This window comes from Leuciscus leuciscus, assembly GCF_965113295.1.
Source record: "Leuciscus leuciscus genome assembly, chromosome: 21".
Classification (NCBI taxonomy): Eukaryota; Metazoa; Chordata; class Actinopteri; order Cypriniformes; family Leuciscidae; genus Leuciscus; species Leuciscus leuciscus.
In genome coordinates this window covers 9,929,955-9,946,619 of record NC_138745.1, presented here as the reverse complement: position 1 = coordinate 9,946,619, position 16,665 = coordinate 9,929,955, and the positions used below count along the sequence as shown (strand labels likewise).

Genomic DNA, 16,665 nt, shown 5'->3' with positions numbered 1-16,665 from the left:
ATTTTTAAGAAAATTGATAAGTTAATCTTGTTTAAATGTTTTTCAAAATACTTTCACCCAAAGAAAGACTTTTTGTGGGTGTGTCTGTGACTCTTTAAGAGCTTCACAAACCTGTCCAAGTTGTTTCCATTCAAATCTCTTAATACAGAACCAACATTGTTTTTACTGTGTTTTCTCATGTGTATTTTGCAGCTGGAGAATATGTGTGATATCCTGAGCCGTCAGGGCAGCGGTGTGCGGGACAGAGCCGTATTTGTGGTGTTCAGTTCAGCTCTGCTACAGAGTCTGCAGTCCATGACGGAGAGTCAACACCTCCACACAGCACAGAGCGTGTACAAGCTACTGGAGCCATTACTGATACAGGTCTACACAATCCAACCTGAACAGGTCAGAGTGCAAATGCAGGAACAAATGTCCTCAAACTACTATTTGCCAGTAACAATTTCAAGAAGATTTTTTGACTAGGGATTCATGATGTTCATCAACCTCTTGAGCAGGATGACCTTTTGATGTTGGCCATAGTTTTTAAAAATGATCGATATTGCTCTGATTAGACCAACCTTTTGTTGTTTTTGTTGGCACCATGTACTTCGTGTTGACTTGTGCCAATAAATTAAATACAATTTTGACCCATACAGTTAGTTTCTAGTATATTGTAGGGGTTTCACAACTACTGATTTTTGCTAGTCGACTAGTTTTGCATAACAGTCGACGACTAGTCGTTAAATTATTTATTCATTAAATTGACGCATTAACGCATTGAGCATTGTTAAGGAAGACAGAGGAAGGAGTTCTGGTGAATTATTGGAAATGTATGTTTGAAATTCAGAAATAACATAATAAATAAATTCATCAGTTATTCTTGTGTTAATACAAAAACAGCAGCATTCATTTAAAACATTCTTGTAATTAAAACATTCTTGTTATGAACTGCCACACCACGCGCATCAGCGAACGTTGCAGATAAGCATTGCCACATGGTAAGCCTCAGGCTCAGACAATAACATTGTCAACATCACGACATATTTTTTGCATATAATTTTAACTGTGCATTTTTCATTGCATCTTTAAGCAAATATCATTTAAGCATATAGGCCGATACAAGTTTGATGTAGGTTATACTGAACCACTATATTTTTGTATCACCTGCGACAACACTGGCTGCGTGGCGTGAGCGTCTCAGCTTAACAGGTCGGAGTTTGCACACTGCCTGCGTGATACACGCGATTCAGGCGCGGCTCGAACCGCTGGAGTGCAGAACAGCGGAGTTTGTATGGACCGAAGTGCATGCCTGAGCTTGTGTTTTCGGTTAAGCTGCGTTGCTTTGACATTGTGGAAAATAGAATAATAGAAACAAAATGTATTAGTCTTTTTACCCGTTATTATCAATCTAAATTAATCTCGTTTTTAATTTAAATTAATCTCGTTTTTAATTTAACTTAATTTCGTTTTTCTTTATTTCAATTTCGTTTTTTCTTTATTTAAATTTAGTTTTTCTTTTTTAAATTTCTTTTTTTCTTTATTTAAATTTCGTTTTTTCTTTATTTAAATTTCGTTTTTTCTTTATTTAAATTTCATTTGTTTTATTTAGCCTAAATTTCGTTTTTTCTTTATTTAAATTTAGTTTTTTCTTTATTTAAATTTCGTTTTTCTTTTTTTAAATCTACCCTTTAGCCTACTGTGTCAGTAATTTGTTAGTCAGAAAAATATTAGACAACCTTAAAAGTATCGCTTAAGTTAACAGACCTGTGTGTGTGCGTTTTATATCACCAGTGCAGTGTCCGTTCTCGTAGCCCTGCCCGTGTGAGGTGCGCCATTTCCCACTTGCGCTGTTCTGTAGTTTACTAAATGTTTATTAATTCTGAATGTGTCCCGTTTTGCGTGTCCATCTATATTGCACCAAATGCGACATTGCACTCCATGACCTTGACCGTTTTGGACGCATAGGTACCTCAGCGCCTGACGCCATTTTGTTTTCCGACTAGTCGATTAGGGCCGACAGCGCCGACTAGTGGTTGTGACAGTCGACTAGTCGGCTAGTCGACTAGTTGATGAAACCCCTAGTATATTGTGAATTATATTTGGATTTTGTAAACTGGCCTTTTTGACATATCTACAATGTTATTTAGTTAAAATTACACATAATTGTATTTAAGTCTTATGTTAATTTTCTCTTTTATTTTTCTCTCTAATGTATGTTAGCCTTCTAATGAGGAGGTATATGAGTGTCTTCCAGTCTTTGTGGTATTGGGTGAGTTTCTGCAGAAAATGAGCTCTGGTCTCAATGCAGAGAGAGAACAAGGCCTTCTTCTGCTGTCATTCCTGCGGCTCTTCATCGGTGCACTTAAATGCCCAGATTCCTCATTTAAAGGTAAAGGACTGCTTATTTAGCTGTGAACTGTGACATGATTGTAATAAATATTACACAAGTCTTCATTTGTGGCAACTTACACTTTATGTAAACTGAAAGAACTAAAATCTAAATATTCACACTATTTAAATGCTTTTTTTTTTAAGTTTTTTTTTGTTTATCTCCATCTGTATCAGGAGTGTTTCCTCCAAGGAAGGAATTGCCTCCTCATAAAACTGGATGATAAAATATTACAAAATATGCCATTTAAAAAGTGTATATATCCCCCCCCCAAAAAATCTAAATTGACTGTCTAATAGTGAAATCTCCAGTTTAAGTTACAATAGGAAGCAGCGTCTCTGTTGCCTCCACTGAACCCATTGAATTTTAACAGACCTCCTAAAGAGTGTTTTGGGTTTGTTGGGGGGTAATTGAGGCTGAATGGGGAAAAGTCACGTGAGTAGGTAATGCCTACATCATGCTGTGATCGGCTATTGCGCTGTTCACGTGATAAATCCTGCTTCTCGTTTTTGTGCACGTTCAGCATTCGCAAATTAGTTTGAATGAATAAATAATGGTGTTAATGGGACTAAATGAGACTAATTAAAAAGTAAACTCACCTACTTGATGAGAAATATACTTAATTGTAATAAATATAACAATAATTACTTTGTTAATGTAGAAATTCAAAATAGAATTATTTTTGTTATTGTTTTCTTGATAGTGTAAGTCATGTTTATTTAACCTGAAAAATGTCAACGTTGTGTAACAAACACAAATGTACTTTTTTTTTCTTCTTTTTTTTTAACTGAGGTATTTGCCTCATTTCAGAACATCAATGTACACCACTTATTCATTCAAAAGTTTAGGTCAGAAATCACGCTAATATTCTGGTTTCTGATTGTCATCACTGTTAAAAACGGATGTGCTTGCTTTTTTTTCAGGGTTCTTTGAAAAAGAATGTTCAAAAGAACAGCTTTTATTTGATTAAGCGTTTAAGTTACTGCTCAGTTCACTACAAATATTTTATATTTGATGTTCTAAAAATAATAAACTGTTTGGGCAAATTAATTGGTCCAGATTTTATAAAAAAAAAAAGGTTTCTGTTGCTAAAAATTGCATTTCTATGTAACAAAATGAAGTTTGTTAACAAGGTTGTCTTTCTCAGATGAGACATGGTGGAACCCAGAGAAAATGGACACCAATACCTGCTGTTACCTGCATCTCATGTGCCGTCTGTTTGACGTGGTTATATCAGGAGCTAGTCAAGGGCCCTTGGCTCACGGCTTCAGGAGCCTAATGCAACCTCTGATACAGGTACTGTATTATTTTCACAGTTACTGTTTAACAGACAGCCTATATACTTCCTCTTCCTCTCTAGAAGGAATAACATGCTGTTGAATTTGAATTTTACTGATGTATATGAGGAATTTTGCATAAATATACAGTTCTTGGACATGATTTTCAATCTTGCCATGCTAGAATTATTCCAGATACTGCCATTGTTACAGTGAGGAAATGCTTGATTTGAATATTTATTTTCCAGTGTATTTGATTTAAAACAATGGCATGGCAAGATGGCTAATTTCTCTCTGGTTTTGTCATTTTGCAGGTGCACCTGAATGAGCCGATAACAATGTTTAAGTTTCTCTCTCTCTTATGGGGCTACAACGGTAATTTGGGTGATCAGTTGGATTGTCGAGTTAGTGCCATACTGCAAACTCAGGTTCTTTATGTGGGAAAAACTTTGCTTTGCAACCAGCCACAAATAACCCTTAACTTACTGGCATCAGGTTCCTCACCAGGTATGTCGATATGGTTTCTCTCAAATCGGGTTAGTTACATATGTTGTACATGTTTGTTTTTTTGTTTGTTTTTGACTGTTTGCACATCCACACAGGCCTGTCAATTATTGAATACGTTTTTAAAACCATTTAATCATGTATAATCTAATGTTTCATAGTTAACATTGTTACTTTTAAGAAAAAAGAATCAGTTTTAGGCAAATGTGTAAATGTACTATATTTTGTATGGGTGACACTAATAATGTAAATGTAAAACTCTTCACTCGTTTCGTGAACTCAAACTAAAAAAATGATAGATATTTCAAACTGCATTGAAAACACACTGGAAATGCTAACATGGAACATTATGTTACTATGTAAAACAGTTATGTAATTGTTCCTCTAAGAGGCATTACTGACTTTGATAATGTGTAATAAGGCTGGGAGATAAATTAAAATAATTGTGAATGCAGTAGACTCGTTTCGAGGCCTTTCACCTTCCCATGAGAACACCACGATATTTGTATTCCCTCTGAATTAAACCTTATTCATTTCCATGAATTGTTTCTGTTTGTTTCAATTAATCTGTTCAAAACACTCATTGGATTTCACTCAACATTTTTATTTACTTTATTTTAGTAAAAATATTAGATGGTGTATATATCTGATGTTTATTACTATTTTATATTTGTGCCAAAAATGATAAAATGATAAAAATGATTAAATAGTTTATTTATTTAGTTTTTTTGCGGCAGTTTTATAAATTAATAATTAACTATAAACTAATAGTTTGCAAATGATTTGTAAGTACTTTTACACTACACTTACTATAAAGTGTTACTGAATTTTATTCCAGAGAGATTTTGTTCTTGGCTTTGTCTCATGTGCGTTTCACTGTGGTTGTGTTTTTGCAGTGGTGCCATCCTTGCTGGTGTGTCTATGTTCAGGCGTGTGTGAAGTTCGGAGAGCTGCCATTGCTGTGCTCCACTCTCTCTCTGGGGTTGTTTCTTCCCCTTATTATCCGCTTGTGGAGAACCTTCTCAAATCAACAGAGGAGATCATAGCTGACCCCTCATACATCAACCAGGTCAGTCAAAACACAACAAAGCATCATGGCTGTGGTAAACAGGATTTGTCATCTACATCATAGTTATGTTGTGTTATTTCTGGAAGATGTCTAAATCAAAACTCTTTAAGAAATGACACTTTTGATGTTACTGTAGGCACTGTCCAAGATGTACGAGGAGGCAGTGTCACTGAAAGATAAGAAGAAGAAGCTGGCATCAATCGAGCTGCTCCTGCAGTGTGCGCAGTCACCTTGCTGCCCTGCCTACACCTCCAAAACACTGCTACGAGCACTTCAGGATGTTCATGGAGAGGTACTGTCACCAAACTGTTCATTTTAGTTTGCATCTCCTCTAGTAGCGTGTTTGGTAATTTGGTTTATATGAAAGTGCATTCCATGCATTCAGGTTGTCAAATTGTCGTTTTCTTGTCATTATTAAAAGAATAGTTCAGCCAAAAATGAAAATTTACTCGCCATCATGTCATTCTGAACTTGTATGGCTTGCTTTTACAATAATGTTTTTGTCCTTTAAATGCAAGTCAATAGGCCCCAGAACTTTTAAGCTTGAAAGGTTTGGTTTCTGGATTTCTTTGCAATTTCTTTGGTTTCATGGTGGCATTATTTTTATTTTTGGGTAAACTGTTTTTGCTTATTGGGCCTGTTCATGGCAGTATGAATCAATTTAATTGTAATGATAGGGCTCTATGCGTAAATTTTTTAGGAGCACTTGGACTCAAAATTTAAAAAAAATTAGGAACATTAGTAAACTTTTAGGAGCACCTTCTGATCAGTGACAACCATTAACCTTCCCATTATGGGGCAATATTGTCCCCCTTAAATTAATTTCAGGGGCATTATACATTTTTTTTTTTTTTTTTTTTACCTAAATGCCAATTAACTGAAATAAGTATAAGAAGAAGTGCCATTTAGTAGATGTACACACTGTTTAGAGGTGGAATGAATGCATATACACAGCAAATAAAATTGCATAAATAATGTTATGAAATTTAAATGCACCTAAATATGTCTTCACAATTGTACGTAGTAGTTTTCAGTCGTAAATGTGACTAAAATGGTTGCACTGTAGAGCCCTGGATAAATAATTATTGTACTGTGTTGAGTCGCCACATGATGTCCAATGTAAGATCTGGGTCCTGAAGCAAAACCAGTTGAGAACCAATGTTGTAGAGATAGTAGGCCTGGAGGCTTTTGTTATTTAAGTAACCGTTGCTTATTTGGCATGCTTATCTTATAATAATGCCCTTTGTCCAGCCTATTTTGTCCATTCTTCTGCCTGCTGTGGAGCGACTTCTTGAGCAGTGTGCTCCAGATTCATGCACCTTCCTGCCAGATGAGGCCCTCCTACTGAAGCTCCTGCTGAGCAAGTTCAATGAGACGTCTGCGCCTTTACTGGTCAAAGACCCTCGGTGCCTAGAGGTCTTCATTAGGGCACTGGGCACCTCAGCCAAACCATACCCTACTATGCCTAGTTTCCAGATTATTGCCCTTGAGCAGGTTGGTAGACGTTTAGAAAAAGTTTTTGGGTGAACTAACCCTTTAGGTATACAATAGAGTTATTTTTTAGAGTTCTATTTTGTGTCTCAATTACATTTTTGGATGGACACTTCTGCTTGGAAATGGTCCATTAAGACTCCTCATTTCACATAGACACATTAGGTTTGCTAATACATACTCCATCAATACTAAATGTCATAATTTAACTTAGTGGTCACTATAATATGAAGATAATACATATATCATAAATAATATATAATAAAAAATTGTTGTTGCACCAAATTGGACACAGACCATTCTCTATGCTTAGTTTTGTTTGTAAGTTAATTTAATATTTCCTCAGATCACCAAGCCATTCTTCACTGCTCTTGGAGATGAAAAGATTCAACAGAAAATTCTTTCTGTTCTATTTGACTTGCTGGTGGGGAACAAAAACCCTGCCTGTGCCCAAACTATCAACAGCGTCTTTAAAACGGTATGGGAAATGTTAATGTTAATTTTTTTAATTTTTTTTTTTATATTTTTAAATGAAATCTATTAAAATGTGTAATGTTTTTCACTTATTTGGGGCAATAATAAACCTGTTAAATGTTTTGCTGTGACCCTGTTTCTAGATTGCTGTGGATGCTGAGCTAGTGGCCAATGAGCTTATGCCTGTAGATAAACAAAGAGTTACTGCTACAGTTCAGCAAACACGCAGGAGTAAAATGCAAATGAGGTGCGTAGTTGTCCTTATTTAATAGACTCCAAACTCCAGTTCTGGAAAATGAAGATTTTAAATTGCAATTTTTCCCCACCAGAAAAACACAAGACTCATCCGGGGGAGTGCTGGAGGAGGGTGTTGTCTCTTGGCCAAGGGTTACCCTGATTTTAGAGCTGCTGCAACACAAGAAGAAGCTGAAGAGAGCCCAATATCTTGTCCCTGCTCTGTTTAATCTGCTCTCCAGGTATGTTAAGACCACATCTACAGCCATGTTTTGACATTAGACATTTACTTAACCCTCTGAGGTCTGAGGGGTTTTTGGGGTCCTTGAGATGTTCTGACATGCCCTGACATTTGTGCTTTTTTCAGTTGCTTATAAACATATTAATGGCAAAGGTATAATTACACTCTATTTAGCACAAACAAGGCTACCATAATATGTGAGCAACATGCATGTACATGTTTGTATTTTTGAGAGAATAATGTTTATGCATGGTTATTGAAAAAACTAAAAACTAAAGTTTCTGAAATAAGGCCACAAAACACATACTAAATACGTGTCAATAAGACTTTTGACTAATTGATGTCTTTGCCTAGAATTTTTTCTTCAAAATGATGTGAAAATCATCCTGCCCTTATCATTCACATAACACAATACATTGATTTAAATCTTGTAAAACACTTTTTGTTTGTAAAGGCAATATGCGCAAGGGGCGTCAACCATTCAACAGCATCATGCATATGTAGTGGTTCACACCTCAGGAGACAATGGGGCCCGCATACTTAATGAGCCATTCATTCAGGTGTGTCACCTATAGCCACAAGAAAGAATGCAAGAGCAATATATATACAGTATATATATATATATATATATATATATATATATATATATATATATATATATATTCTACCAAATTGGTTCACAGTTGGAAGCATGTCAAATTTTTTTTTTTTCACAAATTTTGCTTGCAAATTGTATAATATCCAAGGAAAACATGTCTATTAATTGTGCAGTTAATTCTCATACTGTATTTTCAGTTTTGGAATATGTATCCTCTCCCCAAATTTGTCAATAATAAAACACAATAAAAATTATTTAAAGAAAATGCTTATATTTACCTTTTAAAATTTGTTTACATCTACCTTGTAAATATATATTTTTTTTTATTAAAAAGGTTACAATTACAACAACAATTGAAGTGTAATCTTTCTTTGTAAAAACTAAAGTATACATTTTATCATACATATTTCAAACTTCGAATATAGCCTACATTGACAAAACATACTATATTTAACATATTAGCAAAAATTGGCAAACAAAAGCTTATTTGAGGTGGCAGATATTTTACAGTAAAAATGTGTAATCTATCCAAAACTAATCAACGAAATGTTGTCTTTCATTTGTCTGTAACATAGGTCTTTCGTTTTTATTATAAGGAATATAAATGTTAATTTGCAGTTTAATACGTTGCTTATACAAATACATTTTATTTCAACATATTTCAATCGATTTTACTCAGTATAGCTAAATAGTTTGCTAAAAGCAGATAATTTATTCACACACAGAAACGCAATTCAAATTTAAACCGTCTTTTTGCGAGTTGTGGTAAACAGCGCATCTCTGCGTTCATTCATTCACACAGAAACGCGATTTACTTGAGAATGAAAAAAAAAACTTACTACATTATTCCATCCGTTGCTCCTCGAAATACCAGCACTTCTGAGGTAAGTTTTCCATTATTATTATTCCTCACAGCGCTGCGAGACAGTGTAGACAACTACACTTATCTGAATAAACTTGATGTGTTTTCTCGAGCTGATATGGGGGCGTTCACAGTTTGTATGGGATCGTCTCAGTCATTTGCGTTTGAATAGCGCGCGCTCTCCGTGGGCGGGGCCGATTATAACGTAATGAGATGAGATGAGCTCGACTGGAATCGCTCTCTTTTAATACAGATTTCACAAGATTAGAATATTTGTTTTTTTATATAAATTACTTCATTTAAAAGAAGAAAATTCAAGCTTCATGCCTGTGTGTCTGTATGCCTGTTTGACTGAGTATTCGCTCAGTCATTGTTAATTTTCGGACGCGTTTCAGAATGGACTTCACTGGCAGAGAGAAGGCAGAACTCGCTTCGTGTTTATTTTTCTTTATTTGGCAAAAAGCACAACACTTTGTTTTTATTGTGAGTATACACAAAAATAATACACATTTAACAGAATCGATTGATGTATGAAACTCCTATGGAAAATCAAAGTCAACAGAGTATTTATGAGTTTCTTTTACATTGACAAAAAAAAAGCGAGCTGGTATCGCCGGCGATACCGTAGACCTCAGGGGGTTAAGTTTCCCATATCATACTCTTGAATTTGAAAATGCTCTGGTCCAGTCAAATCAAGATTAATAAATCAAATCTCACCAACCTTTCTAATTAAATATTTTTTGAAATATTTAACTTAAAAGATTGTGAAAGCTCTTTCATTGTGTTCTACAGATGTCTGGAGCCTGCAGCAGTTGAACAGGAAAATATAGAGTACATAAAACAACTCATCCTCAGCTGCCTGCTGAATGTCTGTCAGAAACTGTCTCCTGATGGAGGTTCTATCAGCAAAGGTACCAGACACCTGGCATAAAATGACTATAAAAACATTAGAATGGTCATGATGAGGTCAGATGTTTTTAGCCGTATCTGCATGGTAATATTTTACTTGAGGGCGTGAGAGAATTTTGCTGACCTTGAGAAATAATTACCATCTAGGTTTTTGTCACTTTGCTGAGAATTTAAGCACAAGCTTTCTCTAGAGTTTCTTTGAGTGCCAAGTCAGGAAACTTTGGACATATTTTATTTTTTTGTGTTTGTAGATGAGCTGGAGGAGGATAAATTTAACGTGGAGCTGGTAGTGCAGTGCGTCAGGATGTCAAACATGCCCCAAACTCACCATCATGCTCTTCTTCTGCTCGGTGCTTTGGCGGGTATATTCCCTGTAAGTACAGTCATGAAACACTCACGCGCATGCATTCAAATGCAGTGGTAACTCTCTTTCTCTCTGATTTCAGGAGAAGGTTCTTCACAACATAATGCCCATCTTCACGTTCATGGGTGCCAACATCATGCGACTAGATGATACTTATAGCTTCCAGGTCATCAACAAGACTGTTCAGGCAGTTATCCCTGCTCTTATAAAGGTTTGTTTAAACATCTGTTTGTTCTCTATACTGTTTGATATATTCGAGGCGTTTGAATGTCTGATTTGCATGAGAGTGTTAAAGGTCCCATGACATGCTACTTTTTGTAGGCTTTAATATAGTCATTAGTGGTCCCTAGTACTGTATCTGAAATCTCTTTCCATAAATTCAGCCTCAGTGCAGAATTATAGCCACTACAAGCCAGTCCCAGAATGAGCTTCCTTCAGACAGGCCGTTTCGGTGTCTGTAGCTTTAAATACTAATGAGGAGGAGAAACCCGCCCACCCACCCTCCACCTATGCGCCGCGCAAGGTGGAGGGTGGGTGTGGCCTTGACCATCAGACAGGCCGTTTCGGTGTCTGTAGCTTTAAATACTAATGAGGAGGAGAAACCCACCCACCCACCCTCCACCTATGCGCCGCGCAAGGTGGAGGGTGGGTGTGGCCTTGACCATCTTGCGCAACGGTAACGTGGCGTGCATGTTTACGTTGGATATAGCAATGGCACGAAGACACGCAGTCTTTCAAGCATTTCAGTTTGACCCAGAATCTGATCCAGATGGAGAAGCAATGGATGAAGAAGTTGCAACTCAGTGGCTCCAGCAGGACGTTTCCGAATGGTTAGTTTAAAATATTATGTCTGGATACGGTACTTTATTCGGATGGTTTACAGTTATCATCATGTAGCTAACGCTAACCTACTGTTGCCTTTTCATGAGAGATCTGTAACATCTGGATTTATCCTATTACAATTACATCAAGCTCTGCGATCTTGAAATGCGGATATCGCGCGCGCCATATAACCATATAACGCCATATAACCATATAACAGGAAAACGGTTATCTAAATAACAAAGACGTGTACAACACTCGCGTTACAGTATGTGTATTCACACACATAAACTGCATAGCTAATGTTACAGCCACATTCTACGTGTAAAATCTAGGTAACCATAAACAGTAAAGCACCACACTTATATATCATTAGTTGACTTACTTGTCCGAGGTGTGTAGCTGAGCCAAAGAGAGTGATCCAGACTTTAGTTTCAGACGTTCAGCAAGCCCAGCTCTGTATTGACCCTTCGATGTTCATTTGTACATCCAATTATTGAGCAATTGTTATGCTTCGCTCGCTCAAAAGCCATGATATCTCTCGTGGACAAACTAAAATCACGCGCGCGCGTTCTACTTTCTAGCGCATTTTCTCATGGGCGGAAAATATTCTCTGGGCGGGCAGAGACAGGGGAGGTAACATTTCCTCCTTATGACGTCATAAGGAGGAGATTCAAGATCAGCCCGGTTGAGCTTCCATTTTCTCAAAGGCAGAGAAAGATAGCAAAAGCTCGATTTACACCGATTGAAATTTTTAGAAACTTGGGGACCATATACAGGCTAGGGGAACTCATATTAATGTTAAAAAACCTCAGAAAGTGAAAATTTCATGTCATGGGACCTTTAATGATTTGCACAAACCTCAAAACTTTGGCTTTGAACTTCAGCATGTAACTGATTTTCAGGGATGTGTGATATGTATCGTCTATGATAATATCGTAATTGTAAATTACCAAGTAATTAGCAACTCACTTTGCAAAAAAAAAAAAAAAAGAATCATCTTGATTCAAGATGTAGTGGCAAAAAATATTCCTTTATAAGTTTTTGTATTTTATATTTATAACATGATATAGTTAAGCAGGAGGGCTGTTTTCCCTGAATATCAGCACAATTGCAAATGTGATTTATTTTTTATTTTTTATAGAACAGTTTGATAAACTAAGTTAATATTGTGAATTACATTTTAGGTACAGTTTAGTCTATTTTTGCTCCATTTCGCCAATCAAATTAGTTCCAATCAAAGCAAAGATGCTCAAAGACTGCTGTGCAGTTGAGTTATTGAATGTATCCACGTTTTTAAATGAATCGGGTGAGTCAGTGATTCAATGACTTGTTCGTATAGACGGTCACTTGTTCCTGAAAAAATCAGCCGTTTGAGCAAATGAGTTACTCATTACGGCAGTGATTTACCTAGTGGTGGTTTTAGTTTCATATATAAAATATTTCATTTTCATAAAATTATCGTTATCGACAAAAGCCCAGAGAAGACTGATTTGTACTATGGACATGAATGATACTTCTATGTATGGGGCTTGGTGAGAAAAAGTATTACATTTGTAAGCAATGGGACTATTTTGGATGATTTTTGCCTTTTGGATGATTCTTGCCTTTTGGATGATTCTGTAGACTTATATTGAAGGGACCCAGCCATATCTAGAGACCAGAATATCACAGAGACTTTAAGGTTGGCTCTGGTGACCTGGGCCATTAAGCAATACTGCCTAGCCCTAGAACATGCTATAATTTGCATAACACAATATCTCATTTAGAAAACCTTGGCAACTACATGGCAATGCTTTTGCAACCAAACACAACCTGCTATCATACAGGTGGGGGGTTTTACACAGGGTAGGCCCACTCAAGTTTTCTTCATACAATGTGAAAGTTTTTCCATTATTTACATGGAAAAAGTAAAAACTGTTACAAATTGCATTACACTTGATTCTTGTTTCTCCACAGGCCCATGAGGGTGGAAGTGCCCAGTCTGAGGGGCATATGGAGACTGTGGTAACACACATCATGCATGTGTTTGTTGATGCCCTGCCTCATGTGCCCGAGCACAGACGTTTACCCATCCTCAGCCAGCTGCTGGGCACGCTGAACCCGTCTCGCTTCCTCTGGGTCCTGATGCTGCTCCTGTTTAAGCAGCATGTCACACTATCATCTGTCAGTGCAACTGGGGCTGAAAAGGTACAGAAAGTTTCATGCATCTTTTTTAAATCTTCAATTGTATTGGTATTTTGGGGTTTTAGCCACTTAATAAGCAATTTATCTCCAAAAAATGCTTTGATACACTGGAAACCCATTTTTTGTTAAGGGTTTGTAGACACAGTTGTGTGATGTGTTGTGCAGGAGTCTATTGTAGAGACAGATCAGGACTTCTGGATCTCGGTGTGCTGTGAGTTTGAGATAAAGGAGCAGCTGACCTCCCTCATCAGAATTCTGCAGTATCTCATGACTTTACCACAGGACAGTGAAGACGGTAAGAACTACCCACTTCAATGAAATGCCTCCACTTTTTCTTAAGAAGAACACAACATTTTTCCATATAATGTGAATATACTTTTTTTATGTTGATGCATGAATAAAACTTCTCTAATCGTTATTTTCATTAGTGTGCCTGCCATACAATAATCAAAATAAGCTTTATTACTTTTGATAAGAAACAAAGTATCAGCTTTCAAAGCTTTCACACCTGAACTGATCATGAACATCAGAAGGTATTTTAAAGAAACAGTGCAACTTAGTAAAATGTATAATTTCTCAAGTAATTGCTCAATCAGCGTTTCAACCACAGAAAGATGTCAATATAATAGCTGTCATGTCAATAAACAGTGTTACATAACAGTACATTTACCTCAGGAAAGCCATTCAGTGTCCATAGCTCAACTTAGGCAACAAGAAAAAAATTCTTGAACATTTAGCTAAACATTTTGTATTATATTTTACCTTGACCTGTGATGTTTATTTATTGCATGTTTGAATAAATCATGAAAAAAAAAAAGTGACAGCTAGTTTAAATGTTTATTTTTCGATAACAAATTGGTGTGTAAACTTTTTGTATCATATTAAAAACTGTGCAATTTAAATGTTTTTACTCAGTTTTCATTTGTTTATTTATTATATATATATATATAAGATATTGAATTGAATTATTTGATATTGTAGTAATGTACCAACTGTTTTTCCTTAAAAATGTACTGTAGCTGATATCTAAATGAAATTGAATCGAGATCGGAATCAAATCAAGAACTTATCAATAGGACTCTAATCAAATCTTGAAATCTGGTTCAATACCCAGCCCTAATTGTAATAATTAAACAAAAAAATAGAGGACAGAGAAGGAAATTGTTTGATATTTTCTCTGTGCAGCTCCAGAGAAAAATAGGACCCGTGGAAGAAGTGCGGCGAAGAAGGAAGAAACCATCTCTGATCTAATTTTCAATGTGGAAGCGCATAGTGGCAAAGACCTCCGCCATTTTAAATTCCTCTCTGTCTCGTTCATGGCTCAGCTACTTTCCTCTGAGAGATTCGTTGGGAAGGTAGGTTTAGAGCTGGAAGCAGTTGATTTAATGTTGATATTAAAATGCCCCCAGGAATTTTTCAATAAACGTCCTAAATGTGTATTTTTTGACTGATAGATGGCTGACTGTGAGGACTTGACAGAAGGCACCTTACAGACTCTTCAGCACGAGTGAGTTGAAGCTTGGCTACAGTACTTGCCTTGATGGTGATTATTTGTGGTGTTGTTTGTGGGGTGTAATGTCTGTGTTAACTTGTTAGTTTGCTGGAGGAGGTTCTGCGATACATCCATGCAGTTGCTCGATGTGTTGAGGATAACTCAGATAAACCCACGGCTAAGTTCTGGAGAGCTCTGCTCAGCAAGTCATATGACACCCTGGACAAGGTAGGAATCACTGCATTGATACAAATATATTATAGTATCGTGATACTTTTCTATTCCGACTGAACCACAGTCTGTTTCTTGAACTGGCGACTTCATTGAACAGTTGTTTTTTGTGGACACTTTCATTTGTGCATGCATATGCATAAAACATGCTGTATTATGTAACTTTTAGGTTAATGCCCTGCTGCCCATGGATACCTTCATTATGGTAACGAGAGGACTGATGGGTAATCAGTTAGCATCAGTTAGAAGGAAGGCCATGGAGTTGCTTAATAACAAACTACAACAGCGGACACATTGGCTGGAGGAACAGGTAAAATAAAAACTGTCATTGCGCAAACCAATTTTAATTTAGCATTTAGACTCTGTTTAGACTCTGTTGTAAATGTTGCATTTTATAACCATAAAAAGTTGCAACTTATAACCATAGACCCCATTATGCCCATTCTACATTAATAAATGCTTTTTAATGTTAGCTCATCTCATAATCCTATAATATTTCTGACAGATTACTGTACTTCTGGAGCTCATTGGCAACCTCCTGAACACCGTAAGTCGGAGACACGGACAGGTCACAGCACAGGTAGAAGAAGAGTTGGCTATCAATCGACAGACGGCCCTTTACAGCCTTAAGCTTCTGTGCCGAAATTTTGGCACGGGCCACCAGGAGGCATTTATACCAGTGCTGAGCAAAGCAGTGGAGCTGGTTGCTAATAAAGATGAGGAGAAGAACGTAGTGGGAAGTGCTCTGCTGTGTGTGGCGGAAGTTACCAGCACACTGAAAGCCCACGCTATACCACAGTTACACAGGTACTGTTAATTCCATAGTATGGCCTTTGGTTTTTACGCGTACGTTAGCATATGCATACAGTGTATATGATGTAAATATCGTCATCAGCATTAAGAATGCTCAGATCGAATGGCAGCAGATCTGTATCAGCCAATAATCACATTCTATCGCTCGATCTGTAGTCACAAATTTAGCTGTTTAGCTTATCTCTCAAACCAATCACAATTTGATGATGTAAAACCATAAAAAGTTGCCACCGACGCAAATGTAAACGGTATACAGATGAGGCTTTTGTGCCACGTTCTGCTTTGTAACTGCGTAAAGCATTAGTAAACCATAGTAAATTTGCACAACTTAATTTAGAGCAGGTTGTCTCGATTCAAACAAGCCCACACACAACATAACATGATGTAGAAAATCTCAATGTCAAGTGACATGACATGCTGCTTGGCTAAAGCTATAGGACTTCCTGGAGTCGATCCCATCACAATCATTTTCCAACATCATTTGAAAGTTCAACCAATAGAAATTTTATTTACCGTGTGGCAAAAGAGCGTGCAGCTGAAACCGCGCTGGGAGATCATCACTCATCAACCAGGATCTTATTGCATGTAATTTAAATATTTGTATGTTTTTGTGGCGTTTACACATGCAAGTAGTTCTTATGTTCAGTAAAACACTCAGATCACTTGTTTGGAGAGAGTTTTGGATATTTAATAAAAAGGCTTCCATGGTTCCAAATGCCATACCTT

General features: G+C 36.7%; 1 protein-coding gene across 1 annotated transcript in view; it reads left to right on the top strand.

Annotated features, from left to right (window-relative positions):
* Positions 1–16,665, top strand: part of heatr1 (HEAT repeat containing 1) — a 67,831-nt gene that overhangs the window by 43,267 nt on the left and 7,899 nt on the right. Inside the window, exons 18-37 of the mRNA XM_082152257.1 lie at positions 193–387; positions 2,203–2,371; positions 3,519–3,667; positions 3,963–4,155; positions 5,049–5,221; positions 5,358–5,513; positions 6,473–6,715; positions 7,059–7,190; positions 7,330–7,433; positions 7,516–7,662; positions 9,914–10,032; positions 10,282–10,403; positions 10,477–10,605; positions 13,176–13,406; positions 13,569–13,698; positions 14,589–14,758; positions 14,858–14,910; positions 15,000–15,123; positions 15,296–15,436; positions 15,632–15,933. Of these exons, the coding sequence (XP_082008383.1) occupies positions 193–387; positions 2,203–2,371; positions 3,519–3,667; positions 3,963–4,155; positions 5,049–5,221; positions 5,358–5,513; positions 6,473–6,715; positions 7,059–7,190; positions 7,330–7,433; positions 7,516–7,662; positions 9,914–10,032; positions 10,282–10,403; positions 10,477–10,605; positions 13,176–13,406; positions 13,569–13,698; positions 14,589–14,758; positions 14,858–14,910; positions 15,000–15,123; positions 15,296–15,436; positions 15,632–15,933 (3,182 nt within the window). The remainder of the gene's footprint in view (positions 1–192; positions 388–2,202; positions 2,372–3,518; positions 3,668–3,962; positions 4,156–5,048; positions 5,222–5,357; positions 5,514–6,472; positions 6,716–7,058; positions 7,191–7,329; positions 7,434–7,515; positions 7,663–9,913; positions 10,033–10,281; positions 10,404–10,476; positions 10,606–13,175; positions 13,407–13,568; positions 13,699–14,588; positions 14,759–14,857; positions 14,911–14,999; positions 15,124–15,295; positions 15,437–15,631; positions 15,934–16,665) is intronic.